The sequence below is a fragment of the Petaurus breviceps genome, unplaced genomic scaffold (assembly GCF_028583685.1).
Source record: "Petaurus breviceps papuanus isolate PSGF00001 unplaced genomic scaffold, PetGlider_PUasm1.0 90617, whole genome shotgun sequence".
NCBI lineage: Eukaryota > Metazoa > Chordata > Mammalia > Diprotodontia > Petauridae > Petaurus > Petaurus breviceps.
This window is the reverse complement of record NW_027187287.1, coordinates 1514938-1530477: the sequence shown is the minus strand read 5'-3', so window position 1 is coordinate 1530477 and position 15540 is coordinate 1514938. Positions and strand designations below refer to the sequence as shown.

The 15540-nt window shown below is 39.1% G+C and overlaps 1 protein-coding gene across 4 annotated transcripts in view; it reads right to left on the bottom strand.

The window, feature by feature from the left end:
• CCDC57 (coiled-coil domain containing 57) overlaps positions 1-15540 on the bottom strand; it is a 340926-nt gene that overhangs the window by 77262 nt on the left and 248124 nt on the right. For all 4 annotated transcript variants that reach the window (XM_069063980.1, XM_069063979.1, XM_069063981.1 and 1 more), the window contains one exon: positions 9338-9554. In XM_069063980.1, coding sequence (XP_068920081.1) covers positions 9338-9554 — 217 coding nt within the window. The remainder of the gene's footprint in view (positions 1-9337; positions 9555-15540) is intronic.

The following is a 15540-nucleotide window of genomic DNA, read 5'->3' as shown; positions in this document are numbered from 1 at the left end:
CCACCCCAAAATAGCAGTCCCACAGGATATCCTCTCCTCCAATCTGCTCTCTCCCATATTTTTTCCCATACCCCTTTCGACTTTTCCAGTAGGGCATGGTGGACCTCTATGCCCCAGTGCCTGTATATCTTATTTCCCAATCACATGTAAAATAGTATTAATAATAGCATACATATTTAAACATTTGATTTTAAAACTTTGAATTCCAAATTCATTCCCTTCCTCCCTTGTCACCTACCCTTACTGGGAAGATAAGCAGTTCAGTATAGGTTGTACATGTGTAGCTAATACAAAACAATAACATAGCAGATATATTGTAAAAGACTGACTATATTTCCCTCCCTCCTATCCCACTTCCCACTTGTTCTATTCTTTACTTTGATCCCATCCCTTTTCAAAAGTGGGTGCTTCCAACTTCCCTCCCCCCCAGCTTGTCCTCCCTTCCATCATCCCCTCTCTCATCCCCTTCCCCCTACTCTCCTGTAGGGTGAGATACCCTATTTAGTGTGTATTGCATTCCTTCCCCAAGCCAAATTCAATGGGAATAGGGTTTACCCATTCCCTTTTGCCTTCCTATTCTTCCCCTCCATTGTAGCCATGTTCCCTTGCCTCTTCTATATGAGACAGTTTACCCCATTCTGTCTCTCCCCGTCTCCTCTCATTATAATCCTCTCTCACCTCTTAATTTCACCTTTTAAATATCATCCCTTTCAGTTAAATTGGTCCCGTGCCCTCTATCTATGTATACCTGTAAACATATATACACACATTCACATATGTATTCATATGCCCATATACCCTCATATATAGAGATATATATTTCTATTCCCTTCAATTGTTTTCATACTGAGAAAAGTTTCATCAGTTACAACGATTGTTTTTCCATGTAGGAATGTTAATAGTTCAACTTTGATAAGTGGCTTATGATTTCTTTTCCCTGTTTACCTTCTCATGCTTCTCTTGCTTCTTGTATCTCAATGTCAAATTTTCTATTCAACTCTTTTTTTTTTAATCATGAATGCTTGAAAGTCCTCTATTCCACTGAATGACCATATCTTCCCCTGAAACATGATACTCAGTTTTGCTGGGTAGGTGACTCTTGGTTTTAATCCCAGATCCTCTGACCTCCGTAATGTCATATTCCAAGCCCTTCGATCCCTCAGTATAGAAGCTGCCAGATCCTGTGTTATCCTGATTGTGTTTCCACAATATTCAAATTGTTTCTTCCTGGCTGCTTGTAATATTCTTTCCTTAATCTGGGAATTCCAGAACCTGGCTGTAATATTCCTAGGAGTTTTCTTTTTGGGATGTTTTTCAGGAGGTGATCGGTGGATTCTTTCAACCTCTATTTTGCCCTCTGGTACTAAAACATCAGGGCAGTTTTCTTTGAGAACTTCCTGGAGGATGATTTCTAGGTTCTTACTTTGGTCATGGCTTTCAGGTAGTCCAATAATTTTTAAATTATCTCTCCTGGATCTATTTTCCAGGTCAGTGGTTTTTCCCATGAGATATTTCCCATTGCCTTCTATTCTTTCATTCGTTTGGATCTGTTTAACAGCATCTTGATTTCTCATAAAGTCATTAGCTTCCATTTGCTCCAATCTAATTCTGAAGCAATGATTCTCTTCATTGAGCTTTTGAGATTCTTTTTCCATCTGGCAAATTCGACTTTTTAAGGCATTCTTCTCCTCATTGCCTTTCTGAGCCTCTTTTGCCATTTGAGTCAGTCTATTTTTTAAGGTGTTATTTTCCTCAGTCATGCTGTTGACTCTCATTTCATAATTTTCTTGCATCGTTCTCATTTCTCTTCCCAATTTTTCCTCCACTTCTCTTATCTGCTTCCTAAAATCCTCTATGGCCTGTAACCAGCTTGTATTTTCCTTTGAAGCTTTTGGTGCAGGAGTTCTGACTTCACTGTCTTCCTCCTGTTCCATGCTTTGCTCCTTTTTGTCCCCAGAATAGGAATCTAATGTTGGAATCTTCTGTCTGCTTTGTTTCCTTTGCCTGGTCATGTCGCCCCTCAGTCACTTGACCCCTGGGCTTTTTGCCACAGTAGGACTCTGCCACCAGACAGGGGAGATGTCGTCCCAAATGCTGGGGTTTTCTCAGCTGCCGGATTTAGATGGGTGCCCTCTCTGAGGCCTCCACACACTCTGGCAAGCTGGTCATGCACCCCAGGACCTCCACCCTAGACTGCAATCCAGATCCAAGCAGGTTAAAGCAAGAGCAATTACCCCTCAGACTGTTTGCTTGGTTCCCCCTACACTCTGCAGGCCAGGAGCTGAAGCTGCCACATGGTGCTGCCTGGCTTTGCTGGGCGTCTCAGCGGCTTCTCACCCCGAGGGCAAAAGCCCTCCCACTTACTGGGTCCCAAAGTCCAGACTGCACTGACCTCTCACTTTGTCCTTAGCATCTATGTGTTGATAATTCTGGAGATGGCCACAGCTGCTGCTGATCTGGAGTCCCTCCAGCTGGCAGCTGGTCAGACCCACCCTAGGGCTAAAACCTCCAGCTTACCCTCTGCTCCCAGAGCGCTGCACTGGCTGATTCCTGCTGGCCTACCAGGCTCTCCTCAGGGGGGAGTGTGTGTGTGGGGAGGCAGTTAGCTTCTCTGTGTCATTTTATGGGTTCTGCAGCTCCAAAGTTTGTTCAGAGTCCCCTTTTTACATTGATTGGGGAAGGTGGAAGCCAGAGCTGCTTGGAGGTCATGTTTCTCCTCTGCCATCTTGACTCTGCCCCGTAACTCACAAATCTTGTTTTGACTCTTATTTGGTCATTATATTGCCAAATTGAAAAAAAAACACAACCCAAACCAAAGCATTAAATCATCTTCTTCCTTCATTAACAGTTGATGGTATATTTCCTATTTCTTTCTCTTAATACATTCTAGGGTAGTCCTGATTCCAGCTAGTTCTCTGGTAGTTTAGGTTTGAAAATGAAACAAGATGAGACTCTTATTAAGTGAAACGCCTCAAAATCAAACAGAAATGGATCCCTCTAGCTTACATATTGACTTAGAAAACCACAAATTAGCATTATCTATGTTGTATTGTATTATTATTTTGTTAAACATTTCCCAACTAGATTTTAATCTGGCTCTGGGGAGCTCTAGAATTTTGCAGGCAGTTTGCCCAGTGAGCTTAACACCTTTATTGTAAGCCAATCAACAGTTAACAGAGGGACCAATTTAGTCATAAAAGAAGAAAATTCTGAAGACACCTCAAACTGATTCAGCTGAGAGAAGTTCCCCTGCCTGAGTTGCCTATCTTGATTCCAGTCAATAGTCATGATGGGGTGCTTGGGATCTATATCTGTAACATCAATTTGTAATACCAATTTGTAACATCAGTAATGATGTCGTTCTTGGGATCTATATTTGTAACATCAATTTGTAATACCAATTTGTAACATGGGTCTGTAAAACCAAGTTGTAAAACCAGTTTGTAAAATCACACTTCCCTCCCCTCCCCCCCAGTCTCAGATCATTAACTCTGCCCAGCAACAACTCATGAATTGTTTATCTCAGCTTCAAACAGTGACAAGCTACACCTGTGAAACCTTCACAAAAATATCTATAAACATTCCAGCTTAGGCAACTATTATCTCCCCCTTGTATAGTGTCCTGCTGCCTCCATGAATCCTTTGGTACCCTATCTCTAGGTTGACTCCTTGGCTGCCTCCATGAATCCTTCAGGACCCTATCTTTGGGTTAACTCCTTAGCCAAGTATCCACATACTGAGTCTCTGTTAGCCTTGGTTCCCAGACATCAATCTTGTCAAACATGACACTGATGGGTGGCAGACTGGGCCCTACTCAGTCAGCCCTTGATCGCTAGCTGATTTAGTGACATTTCAAGCCTAAAACCACACCTCCAGGTAGCACCCCCCCTTGGGCTTTTTTCTCAGTGAATTATGGGCAATAAGGCTGCACAGTTACATTAAAAGTGCATGTCCCTTTAAACACTGGCCCCACCTTAACTCCTCCCTAATCCCACTCTTAATCACCTAGTTGGCATAACTGGCATGGGTTCTACTATGGATTATTCTATAAAAACCTTAATTCTACCCCTTTTAGGTTGCAGGTCCCCTAAAGGACTCTTGCCCACTGTATAGCCTAACAATAAACTTGCAGGTCTCCTAAGGACCCTTGCCCACTGTAAAGCATACAATAAATTCTTACAACTCTGACTCCAAGTTGGCTTGGGCTGAATTCTTTCAAGACTGAATCGAGGGCTTTCTGGTCTTAGATAAAGATCAGAGTTCCTGCTGAACCTATAGCCATCCCTCATCAGTCAGAATACCCCTAGAACTCTTTGAAGTTGTATGGTATTCAGTAGATAAAGAAATTACTTCAAGAATGTAAGCCTTTAGTCCCCTAAACCAAACAACTCTTAAGGTCTCAATACCTTTTAAGGAAAAACTAAGCTACCTTTCATGGGGGAAGGGGATTGCTTCTACCATGCCATATTGTTCAAAACACTACTGGACCTAAAATACCACAAGTACTGAAATTCTAAGAGAGATTATTGCAGTGAAACGCTGATTTTTTACCAATTACTCTAGCTGACTGTGACACTTCCAGGGAAGTGTAAAAGAGGAAAAAATTCATTTTCAGTCATTTCTTTTTTTTTGAACCTGTGAATTCATTGGTGTGGGAATTCTTGGTAATGAAACTACCTCTATCAATGCAAACAAGCTACAAACTTAGAGTTTTAGAGTTGAGATATAGGTGAGGTTAAATAACTTGCCAAGTATAACAAAGTCAGTGTGTGTCAAAGGGAAGATTTGAACTCTGATCTTCCTGACTTGGATGCCAGCTCTCCATCCAATAAACCTAGCTCATTCTCAGACACTGGGGTTCTATAACAATAGGATATTTTCTGTGGGCCACTGAGAAAGTCTGGTATATGACCCTTTGGTTGATGAATGTTAAGCCTTACATTCCTACCACCTCCTAGGAGCATAATTAAATGCTGTAACTATAGCCTCCTTTAATATTCCTTTGTTATATCCTGGAAAAACCTCAATCTTAGTTTAAGAAATATGGAGCCAGGCTAGCTCTTCTGGAAATAAAGGAGAGGTACTGACCTGAGGAATAAGAGAAGCTATCACAATGGGTCTCTCAGCATCTCCTAGGGACATTTTTTTTCCTTCATATTTTAAAGATACCGCATTTATTTTTTTTCTAATTCAATTTTATTTTTAGTTCTAAATTCTCTCCCTCCCCAACCCATTGAGAAGGCAAGAAGTACAAAACCCATTATAAATATGAAATCATGAAAAAAAATTTCTATATTAGTCATGTTTTGAAAAAAAAGGAAGAGAAAAAAAGCTTCAATCTGCATTCTGAATCCATCACTTCTCTATCAGGAGGTATATAATATTTTTCATTATAAGTCTTTTCCAGGTATGGTGAGTCATTGTGTTGATCAGAGTTACTAAGTTTTTCACAGTTAATTATTCTTACAATATTGCTTTTATTATGTAAATTGTTCTCCTGGTTCTGTCCACTTCATTTTGCATCAATTCTTTTAAGTCTTCCCAGGTTTCTCTGAAACAATCCCCTTTATCATTTCTTACAATACAACAGTGTTCTATCACATTCATAAAACATAACTTATTTTAGTCATTCCACAACTGATGGATTCCTTACTAGGGATACTACTTAAAGATACTCCGGAAGTCAGAACTTTCCCATACTCTTCTTCACTCTGGAGATTCCCTCTAGAATTTAGAGAGGGAGAGTTGTTCAAAGAAATTGGAATTTGTTCTGTGAAGTCTGGAATCTTTTAAAGGGCCACACTTGAGGACCTAGAAGGTCACATGTGGCCTTGAGGCCACAGGTTCCCCACCCCTGCGTTTAGATCATGTCTAAACTTTCATGGAAATAATAGGGTTATTATAAAAAAATCTCAAGCACTACCTATCCCCAGATTTGTAGTGATATCTCCTGGAATTGGAATAGGGTTATTTACGTTAGGACATTTGCCAGTTGAATATCATGGGATCATAGAATTAGAAATGAAAGAGGCCTTAGATATCATCTAGCCCAATCTCCTCATTTTTCAGAAAGGGTAAAAGAATTGCCTAATGTCATACAAGCTGGGAGTTGAGCCTAGATCTTCTCCTTCTACATCTACCTCTCCAATGATCTACTCTTCCTCCTTAAGAAGTGACATTTGCTCACTATTAATTAGAGAAATACAAATTATAACAATTCTTAGGTACCACTTCACACTTATCAGATTGGCTAATATGACAGAGAAGGAAAATGATAAATGTTGGAGAGGATGTGGGAAAAGTGGACCACTAATGCACTGTTGGTAGAGTTGTGAACCATTCCAAAGAGCAATTTGGAACTATATCCAAAGGGCAATCAAACTGTGCTTACCCTTTGATCCAGCAACACCACTAATAGGTCTGTATCCCAAAGCGAACATAAAAAAAGGGAAAAGGATCTACATCCACAAAAATATTTGTAGTAGCTCTTTCTGTGGTGGTAAACAACTTGAGGTGATGCCCATCAATTGGGGAATAGCTGAATAAACTGGCATATGAATGTAATGGAATACTATTGTGCTATAAGAAATGACAAGCAGGCAGATATCTTTCAGAAAAACTTTGAAAGACAGATGAACAGATGAAAACTGAAATGAGCAGAACCAATAAGAACGTTGTACACAGTATAGCAACACTGTGCAATGATCAACTAGAAAATGCTATCCACATCCAGAGAAAGACTGATGGAGTCTGGATGCAGAAAGAAACATACTCTTTTCACTTTCTTTATTATTTTTTGTGTTCTTTTTCCTTTTGCAGACTTGTAAAGGTTATAGGATTTAAAGATCTTCCATGCCCCATTGGACTTGCTGACGTAGCAGGAAGAGGTGGAGCAAGAGGAAGCAGAAGCCAAGCTAGAGTTCCTGCGGTGGCTAGCAGTGGCGGCGATGGTGGCAGCAGCAGCAGAGGCAGCGGCAGCGGAAGCGCGAGCCCCTTTTTGAGTCAGCCAGAATTTCTGCTAAGGACTCCTGCTGGGGCCAGAGCTGCTGGGAGCACACTTCCTGGATGCTGGGTGGTTGCTGTGAGTGGGGAGAGGAGGACCTTTGCCTGAGGTAGTTTGTTCTGTTTTAAAGGCTTGAGAATGTGGGTGCTTTCTACTTCATCTACCTGTGCCAATTTCATAACTACTCTGATGGCTTTGACTTTCTGGTTTTGGGACTCAGTCTTTTGGTATTTTAATAAATGTTCCAGCTTTATCGCCCATATAGAAAGCCTGATATATTTTGTGATTGATAACCACATCAGCATATCTATAATTGCCATAGGCATTGTGAATATTGCATTGCTGATATAAAACTGTAATTCTTTTTTGCAAACTGTTTCTTCTTTCACAACCTAATATGGAAATATGTTTTACATGATTGCATATCTATAACCTGTATCAAATTGTTTACCATCCTAAGAAGGGGGGGGGAGACAATTTGGAACTTAAAAAATTTTATTAAAAAGCAATGTAAAAATTGTCTTTACATGTAATTGGAAAAAAATACTATTAAAAAAAGTGACATCTACCAGATGGTTTTAGCAGAAGCCCAATATAGGGCATTAACACCAGCTGCTGGCTGCTGCATTAGCATTGCTGCAAAGAGCTCAGAGATATCCTTCCAGGGTCCTTACTTCTAGGATACTTCTAGAACTGGCAAGTATCACACCTGAGACGAAGGCCCAAAGAACCAGAGCAAAAGAGCCTTTCCTTCTGAGTGCTTCCCTTCTCTTAGATTTTACAAGTTTCATGCCTTTGTGATGCTTTCTTTATCACTGATTTCTGGTTTATTCTAAAAATTTGTAGTTAATGTCTCTAATCTGAATGGAAGTTGCTGAGGGTTAGGAAACTGTGTTGAAACTTTGCAGTACAGCTGACAGCTTGAAACAGCAACAGTACTGTCAGCTGACCTTCCATGAGCTCCTGACAGCCAATCACAACCTCTGTTTCTCAAGTCACTGACAACGCCTGGCCTAAATAAATACAAATGTTTGACTTACAGTCAGGAACGCAGGACAACAACACAGAATAATAGTCTGATGTCCAAACCTGCCAGATGAACTAGGCATAGGACACATGTAAACATTCAGTTTAAATATCAGTCATTTCTTCAACTCATGTACTGTTTTTATGGCTCCATCTGACCCCAAAGAGCTTTCATTTCCCCCTCCTCCATCTTTCTGTCTTATCATCTGTAGTTCTAATATATATCTCTCCTTCTCTTCTTAAGTTGGGTCCTTTCGGGGGCTTTGCTCATGTATTTCAACCCATCTACTGCTTATCTATCATTTCTGAGCTAGGATGTCAATTTATATGCTGTATCTACCAAAAGCATGATCTAAGTGAGAGTAGAAAAAAAGTCTAACAAGAAAAGGCCCAGTGCAAATTGGAGCCTGACTGCATCTTTAGTGTAAGGGCATGAGCTACTTATGCTATTCAGGCTAGATGGAATTTCACTGATACAGGGATAGGTATTTACCTTTCACAAGGAGAAAGCATTGTACAAATTATAGCATATAACCTGATTATGGAGAAATGACTACTGTTTATAATTCAGTTAAAGATCTGTTTTTTAAAATTAACTTATTTTTTTTTTAGTTTTCAACATTCATTTCCACAAGATTTTGAGTTCCAAATTTTCTCCCCATCTCTCCCCTTTCCCCATCCCAAGATGGCATGCATTCTGATTACCCCTTCCCTCAGTCTGTCCTCCCTTCTATCACCCCTTCACTTCCCCCTTATTTTCTTGTAGGGCAAGATAGATTTCTCTATCCCAATGCCTGTATAAAAGATCTCTGTTTTAAACAATGTACATTAATATTCATGTGCATACCAAAGTGCTAGATGGCACTGCAGAAGAGAGGGACCTTCCCTGATCTTTGGGCCTTACTTCCCATTTGATATTGCTAATGTTCAAGCAATAAAAGGGAGGTGCAGGGCTATTATTAAAAAAATACAATAATAACAATCCAAAACCTTATAAACAGAAGCATCATGGTTGCGGAGAAAAAAATATCTGTGATTTGAATCCCAGTTCTCCTACTTATTCCCTGTCACCTGTCACCTTGAGCAAATTGTTTACTCTTTCAGGGCCTCAGTTTTCTTATCTGTAAAATGAGGTACTGAACTAGATGATCTCTCCTAGCTCTAACTTGTATAATCTTATAAAGTAGAAGAAAACATTACATTTACTTGTTTCTGTAATAGCCTCTGAAACAATATAATCTTCATTATCATCCTCAACATTAAACTTTACTGACTGCCCACTCTGTGCAGATCACTATTTTTTCTTACCTAGAATGGAGTCATCTTGAGAGGTGAAGCCAGAAGGACTAGATCCCAGATCCAATATTTGCCATATATCCTGGAGGGAGCTGCCAGCCTGAGATGATGATCTTTGGGTATAGTGCTTATTTTCTTCATGTAGCTCTTGGGCCTCAGTTGGCACTGGAGATCTGTTTTCCTTCTCCTGAGCCGATTTACTAATCCTCATGGAAGTATTAAGTTGGATCTATGAAAGTTAGAAAAGACCTAATGATCCCTGAAGAACTCCAGAAAGCAACAAGGCTCCCACATCCCAGGAACTTCTTGATAAAGGGGAAGGAAAATAGAAAAGAAGGGAAAACTAGAGATTTCAGTAGTGAATTCCGGAAGGCTAATGAGGATAGGCATTTTTCTGTGACTTCATATTTATCTCCTCCATTCCTCCCTCCCCATTAGGTGTTACTGGGGTTAAAAACACTATTTAGTTGTCAATCCTTTCTTTAATGATAAGATCCTACAAACATTTCTAGAATAGTCTCGAGATGAGAGGCATATAATTCATAACTAAATTGGAAGTTATTCCAGTTCAGTAGGACTGCCTAGAGCTTTATCAGCATAGCTTTTTGGTCACACAATAGGGCATCAGAATAGAATTTCAATAGAGTCTTGCATATAATAGTTATTTAATAAAAGTTTAAGTTAATTGAATTGTTGATCTCTAATTCTTTGAGGAACATTTGGGCTTTAGGGGGGGTTAAATCAAAGAGTAGTTCCTGAAATTTAGACCCAATATCTTATTTAGATTTGATATATTTTGGAAGGAATGAAAAGATCTTTCTGCTTGAATAAACATGGAGAAAAGGAGAAAGACTGCAGATTAAAGGAAATAAATAGTAATTTTTGGGGTGGGCATGTGTGTAGGCATCTGCACCAACAATTCAAACTCCTGGTATAGAAACTCCTTCCACCAATGCAGCAAGGCAATTCTTCTGTGATTTAGAAAGTTTAGGGAAATCAATTTCTAAACACTGTGGAGTTGAAAGAAGGCCTAATTACCCCTTTCCTAATCACAAAGAAACTTCTCATTTCAGCATGCTTTTTAGGGCACAGTTACTTCTAACTTAGGTATATAGTGAATATTTATTTCATAGAAATTCTGACACAAATGAAGCAGATACTGATTATTAACTAAACATGTATTTTTGACCACACAGTATGATTTTATTAAGTAGAGTATATCTGTAGCTAAATTTGAAGCCACTTGAACAAATTCATTTCAATTCATATGTTAAGTACCTACAGTGTGGAAGTTATTTTTTTAATTTTTCCAGCCTGCTGAAAAGCTGCTCTTTGTGGATTCGGATCTCCACATAGCATCTACCTCAAAAATCAGATTGAGCAGAAGCATTTTTCAAGACAGTTACAGTGTATTAGTATTTCAAGGTCCACTAGTTCAGGAAACTCTGGAAAAGATACTGGTTTGTGAAGCAGTCTAATGATGGGTCTGAGTTATCAGGGGAGGAGAGAAGTGATCTTATTCAAGTATGGAGACCATATCTAAAGCTAAGAAAACCTTTTTAACTCCAAGAATGGGCTCAATTTCTCTGAATCATACAAAACCATGTCTACCCTCACCTGTCAGAACACACCAAAACAAAACACTATTTTAAATAATTCTTTATTCTGTATGGGGGAAGGTCAGACTGTGTGTGTGTGTGTGTGTGTGTGTGTGTGTGTGTGTGTGTTCCAGTACAGAAAAAAGTGATTCTGCTTAGAAAGAAAGGGGACATCTATTTAGGAAAGGCCTCATTGGGTCCTATGTAGTACTGAATAAGGCCTAAGAATTTGGCTATTTTCTATATTTACAAGGAAATGCAATGCAGAGAGAGGATGATAAATACATGTAGGTTTCTCCTTATTTTTGATCGACCAAAGTTCAAAAGTCAATATTGGCTAATGGCTTTGTCTTTTAATCACTAAATTTTATTTTAGCCCAATTATGTGCTATTTCTTATACCTTTCATTATTCCCTTTCTGTTTCTTTCTGATAGAACATTGTTTTCTGGGTCTCTTTCCTGTGGGTAAGAGCAAACACCTTTTCTCTTTCTTTTTTGACCTGATTTAAAAAAAAATAGGAGCCAAGTTGGCAGAGAAAAGGCAGTGACTTGCTTGAGCTCTCCTCAAAAAACCCTCTGAACACCTTTAAATAATGTCATGAAACAATTCCTGGAGGAGGACAGGTGAAATAATTTTCCAGCAAAAGAAAACTTAGAAAGCAGGAAAAGTCTGTCTCACCTTGGTGAGAGTGAAACACAGTTCACACAGGCAGGTAGAGTCAGCACAAAATCCCCAGCAAACTAGGAACAGGCCTTAGGAGTCACTGAGTCAGAAGTGGCAGTGACTTCTTCCAAAGCCCTCAACCCACAGATGGTAAGGGGGTTGAACAGTTGGTTAGAAGGAGATTATAGGGGTCTCTTTGCTAGCACCAAGGCAGACTCTGTTGCTTTGCCCATCCTTGGATCTGGCCTGCATTTCTGGGTGGCAGTCTCGGGACAAGGAAGAGTACTAAGTCACCAGAGTTTGTGGCCACAGTGGAACAAGGACCTTTGTCACAGGTCTAGGGCAGAAAAGAGTTCTTGTGGTCACTCACAGACCAGAGTACAGTCAGGAGAGTAATAAGCACATCTCTCCTTAGACCATACCACCTTGGAAGAACTGAAAACTTATAGGTCCTTAGAAATATCTCTGAAAACAGCTGCACAAAACCCCTGAAGCCTGGGACAGTGTTCCCTATACTCTTGGAAGCAAAGCCCTACTTTAACAAAGAGTTAAAAGTCAAGTCAAGTCTACTATTTTTTTTTTTTTGCTTTTTGGAGGGCAATTGGGGTTAAGTGACTTGCCCAAAGTCACACTGCTAGTAAGTGTGTCAAGTGTCTGAGGCTGAATTTGAACTCAGGTCCTCCTGACTCCAGGGCCCGTGCTCTATTCACTGCGCCACCTAGCTGCCTCAAGTCTACTATTTCTTACACCCTTTCTGTTTCTTCCTGATAAAACATTGTTTTCTGGCTCTCCTGTGGGTAAGAGTTAAAAGTCAAGAAATAGGTTTGGAAAATAAGCAAACAACAGAAAACAAATTCTGACCACAGAAAATTACTATGGTGACAAAGAAGACCAAACTACACACTCAGAAAGAAGATAAAAGTCAAAGCTCCTACATCCAAAGCCCCAAGAAAAATATGAATTGGTTTCAGACCATGGAAGGGCTCAAAAAGGGTTTAGACAATCAAGTAAGAGAGGTAGAGAAAAAAATGGGAAGAGAAATGAGAGTGATATAAGAAAATCATTAAAGGGGCAGCTAGGTGGCGCAGTGAATAGAGTACCTGCTCTGGACTTAGGAGGATCTGAGTTCAAATCTGGCCTCAGACACTTGACACACTTACTAGCTGTATGACTTTGGGCAAGTCACTTAACCCCAATTGCCCTCCAAAAAGCAAAAAAAAAAATCATTAAAAATGTGTCAATAGCTTAGTAATGGAGATACAAAAAAATACTAAAAAAAATAACATGTTAAAAAACAGACTAAGGCCACATGGTAAAAGAGGTCCAAAAAGCCAATGATGAAGAGAATGCCTTAAAAAGTAGAATTTGCCAAACTGAAAAAGTGGCACAAAAATTCAATGAAGAAAAATACACTTAAGAAGAAGAATTGGCCAAATGGAAAAGGAGGTACAAAAGCTCACTGAAGAAATAGTTCCTTAAAAATTAGAATTGGGCAACTGGAAGCTAAGGACTTTATGAGAAATTAAGAAACAATAAAACAAAGCCAAAAGAATGAAAAAAAATAGAAGATAATGTGAAATACCTCACTGGAAAAACAACTGACCTGCAAAATATATCCAGGAGAAATAATTTTAAAATTATTGAACTACCTGAAAGTCATGATCTGAAAAGAACCTAGATATCATCTTTCAAGAAATTATCAGGGAAAACTGACTCAATATTTTGGAACCAGAGGGTAAAACAGACATCAAAAGAATCTACTGATCACCTCCTTAAAGAGATTCCCAAAATGAAAACTCCCAGGAATATTACAGCTAAATTCCAGAGCTCCCAGGTCAAGGAGAAAATACTATAAGCAGCCAGAAAGAAACAATTCAAATATGGAGCCACAGACAGGATAACACAAGATTTTAGCAGCTTCTACATTAAAGGACTGGAGGACTTGGAATATGGTATTCTGGAGGGCAAAAGAGCTAGGATTACCACCAAGAGTCACCTACCCAGAAAAACTAAGTATAATCCATGAGGGGAAAAAAATGAATATTCAATGAAATAGAAGACTTTCAAGCATTCTTGATGGAAAGCCCAGAACTGAAAAGAATATTTTATTTTCAAATTCAAGACTCAAGAGAAGCATAAAGAATTAAAACAAGAAAGGGAAATCATAAGGAACTTAATAAGGTCAAACTTTTTACATTCCTACATGGGGAGATGATACTTGTAACTCATAAGAACTTTCTCATTATTAGGGCAGTAAGAAGGACTTTATATAGACAGAGGGTGCAAGTGTGGGTTGAATATGATGGGATGATATCTAAAAAAATAAAATTAAGGGGTGAGAGAGGAATTTACTAGGTGAAAGGGTCAGGTGGAATAGGGTAAATTATCTCAAAAGAGGCAAGAAAAAGTTTTTACAATAGAGGGAAGAAGGGAGATACAGAGGAGTGAATAAACCTTACTCTCATCAGAATTGGCTCAAAGAGGTAATAACATACACACTCAATTGGGTATAGAAATCTATATTACCCTACAACAAAGTAGGAGAGGAAGGGGAGAAAAGAAAGGAAGGATGATAGAAAGGAAGGCAGATTGGGGGAGGCGACAGTCAGAAGCAAAACACCTTTTTTTTTTTTGCTTTTTTGGGAGGATAATTGGGATTAAGTGACTTGCCCAAGGTCACACAGCTAGTTTTTGTGTTAAGTGTCTGAGCCCAGATTTGAACTCAGTCCTTCTGACTCCAGGGCCCGTGCTCTTTTCACTGCATCACCTAGCTGCCCCACCAAAACACTTTTGAGGAGGGACAGAGTGAAAGGAGAGAAAGTAGAATAAACATGGAGAACTAGGATGGGGGGAAATATAGTTAGCATCAGTAACTGTGAAAAGAATTTTGAAGCAAGTTTCTCTGATAAAGGCCCCCTTTTTTTTTTTTTTTTTGCCTTTTGGAGGGCAATTGGGGTTAAGTAACTTGCCCAAGGTTACACGGCTAGTATTTTTGTGTGGGTGTTAAGTGTCTCAGGCCGGAACGGAACTTGGGTCCTCCCGACTCCAGGGCTTTACTCACTGCGCCACCTAGCCGCCCCCAAAGGCCTCATTTTTCAAACATATAGAGAACTGAGTCAAATTTATAAAAGTAAGAGCCATTCTCCAATTTATAAATGATCAAAAGATATGATCAGTTTTCAGATGAAGTAATCAAAGCTTTCCATAGTCATATGAAAAAATGCTCTAACTCACTACTGATTGGAGAAATGCAAATGAAAAAAATTCTGAGGTACTACCTCATACCTATTAGATTGGCTAATAGGACAGAAAAGGAAAATGACAATGTTGAAGTTGTCAACAAATTCTGACCACAGAAAGTTACTATGGTGACAAAGAAGACCAAACTACACACTCAGAAAGAAGATAAAAGTCAAAGCTCCTACATCCAAAGCCCCAAGAAAAATATGAATTGGTTTCAGACCATGGAAGGGTCTGAACACCCTTTGACCTAACAATACAATTACTAGGTCTGTATCCCAAAAGAGATTAAAAACAAAAAGAAAAATTACCTATGTGTACAAAAATATTTATAGCAGCTCTTTTCTGGGGATAAAGAATTAGAAGTTAAGGGGAAGCCCATTAATTGGGGAATAGCTGAACAAATTATGGTATGTGATTGTGATGGAATATTATTGTGCTATAAAAAATGGTTAGCAGGATACTCTCAGGAAAACCTGGAAAGATTTGCATGGGCTGATGCTAAGTGAAATGTACTATTTACAAAGTAACAGTAATACTGTTGGATGACCAGGTGTGAATGACTTAGCTATTCTCAACAATATAATGATCCAAGACAATTCTGAAGGACTTATGAGGAAAAAATGCTATCTATCCCCAAAGACTGATAAATGTCTGAATACAAATTGAAGCAAACGTTTCTAAATGTTTCTTGATGTGTTTTTGTCTATATT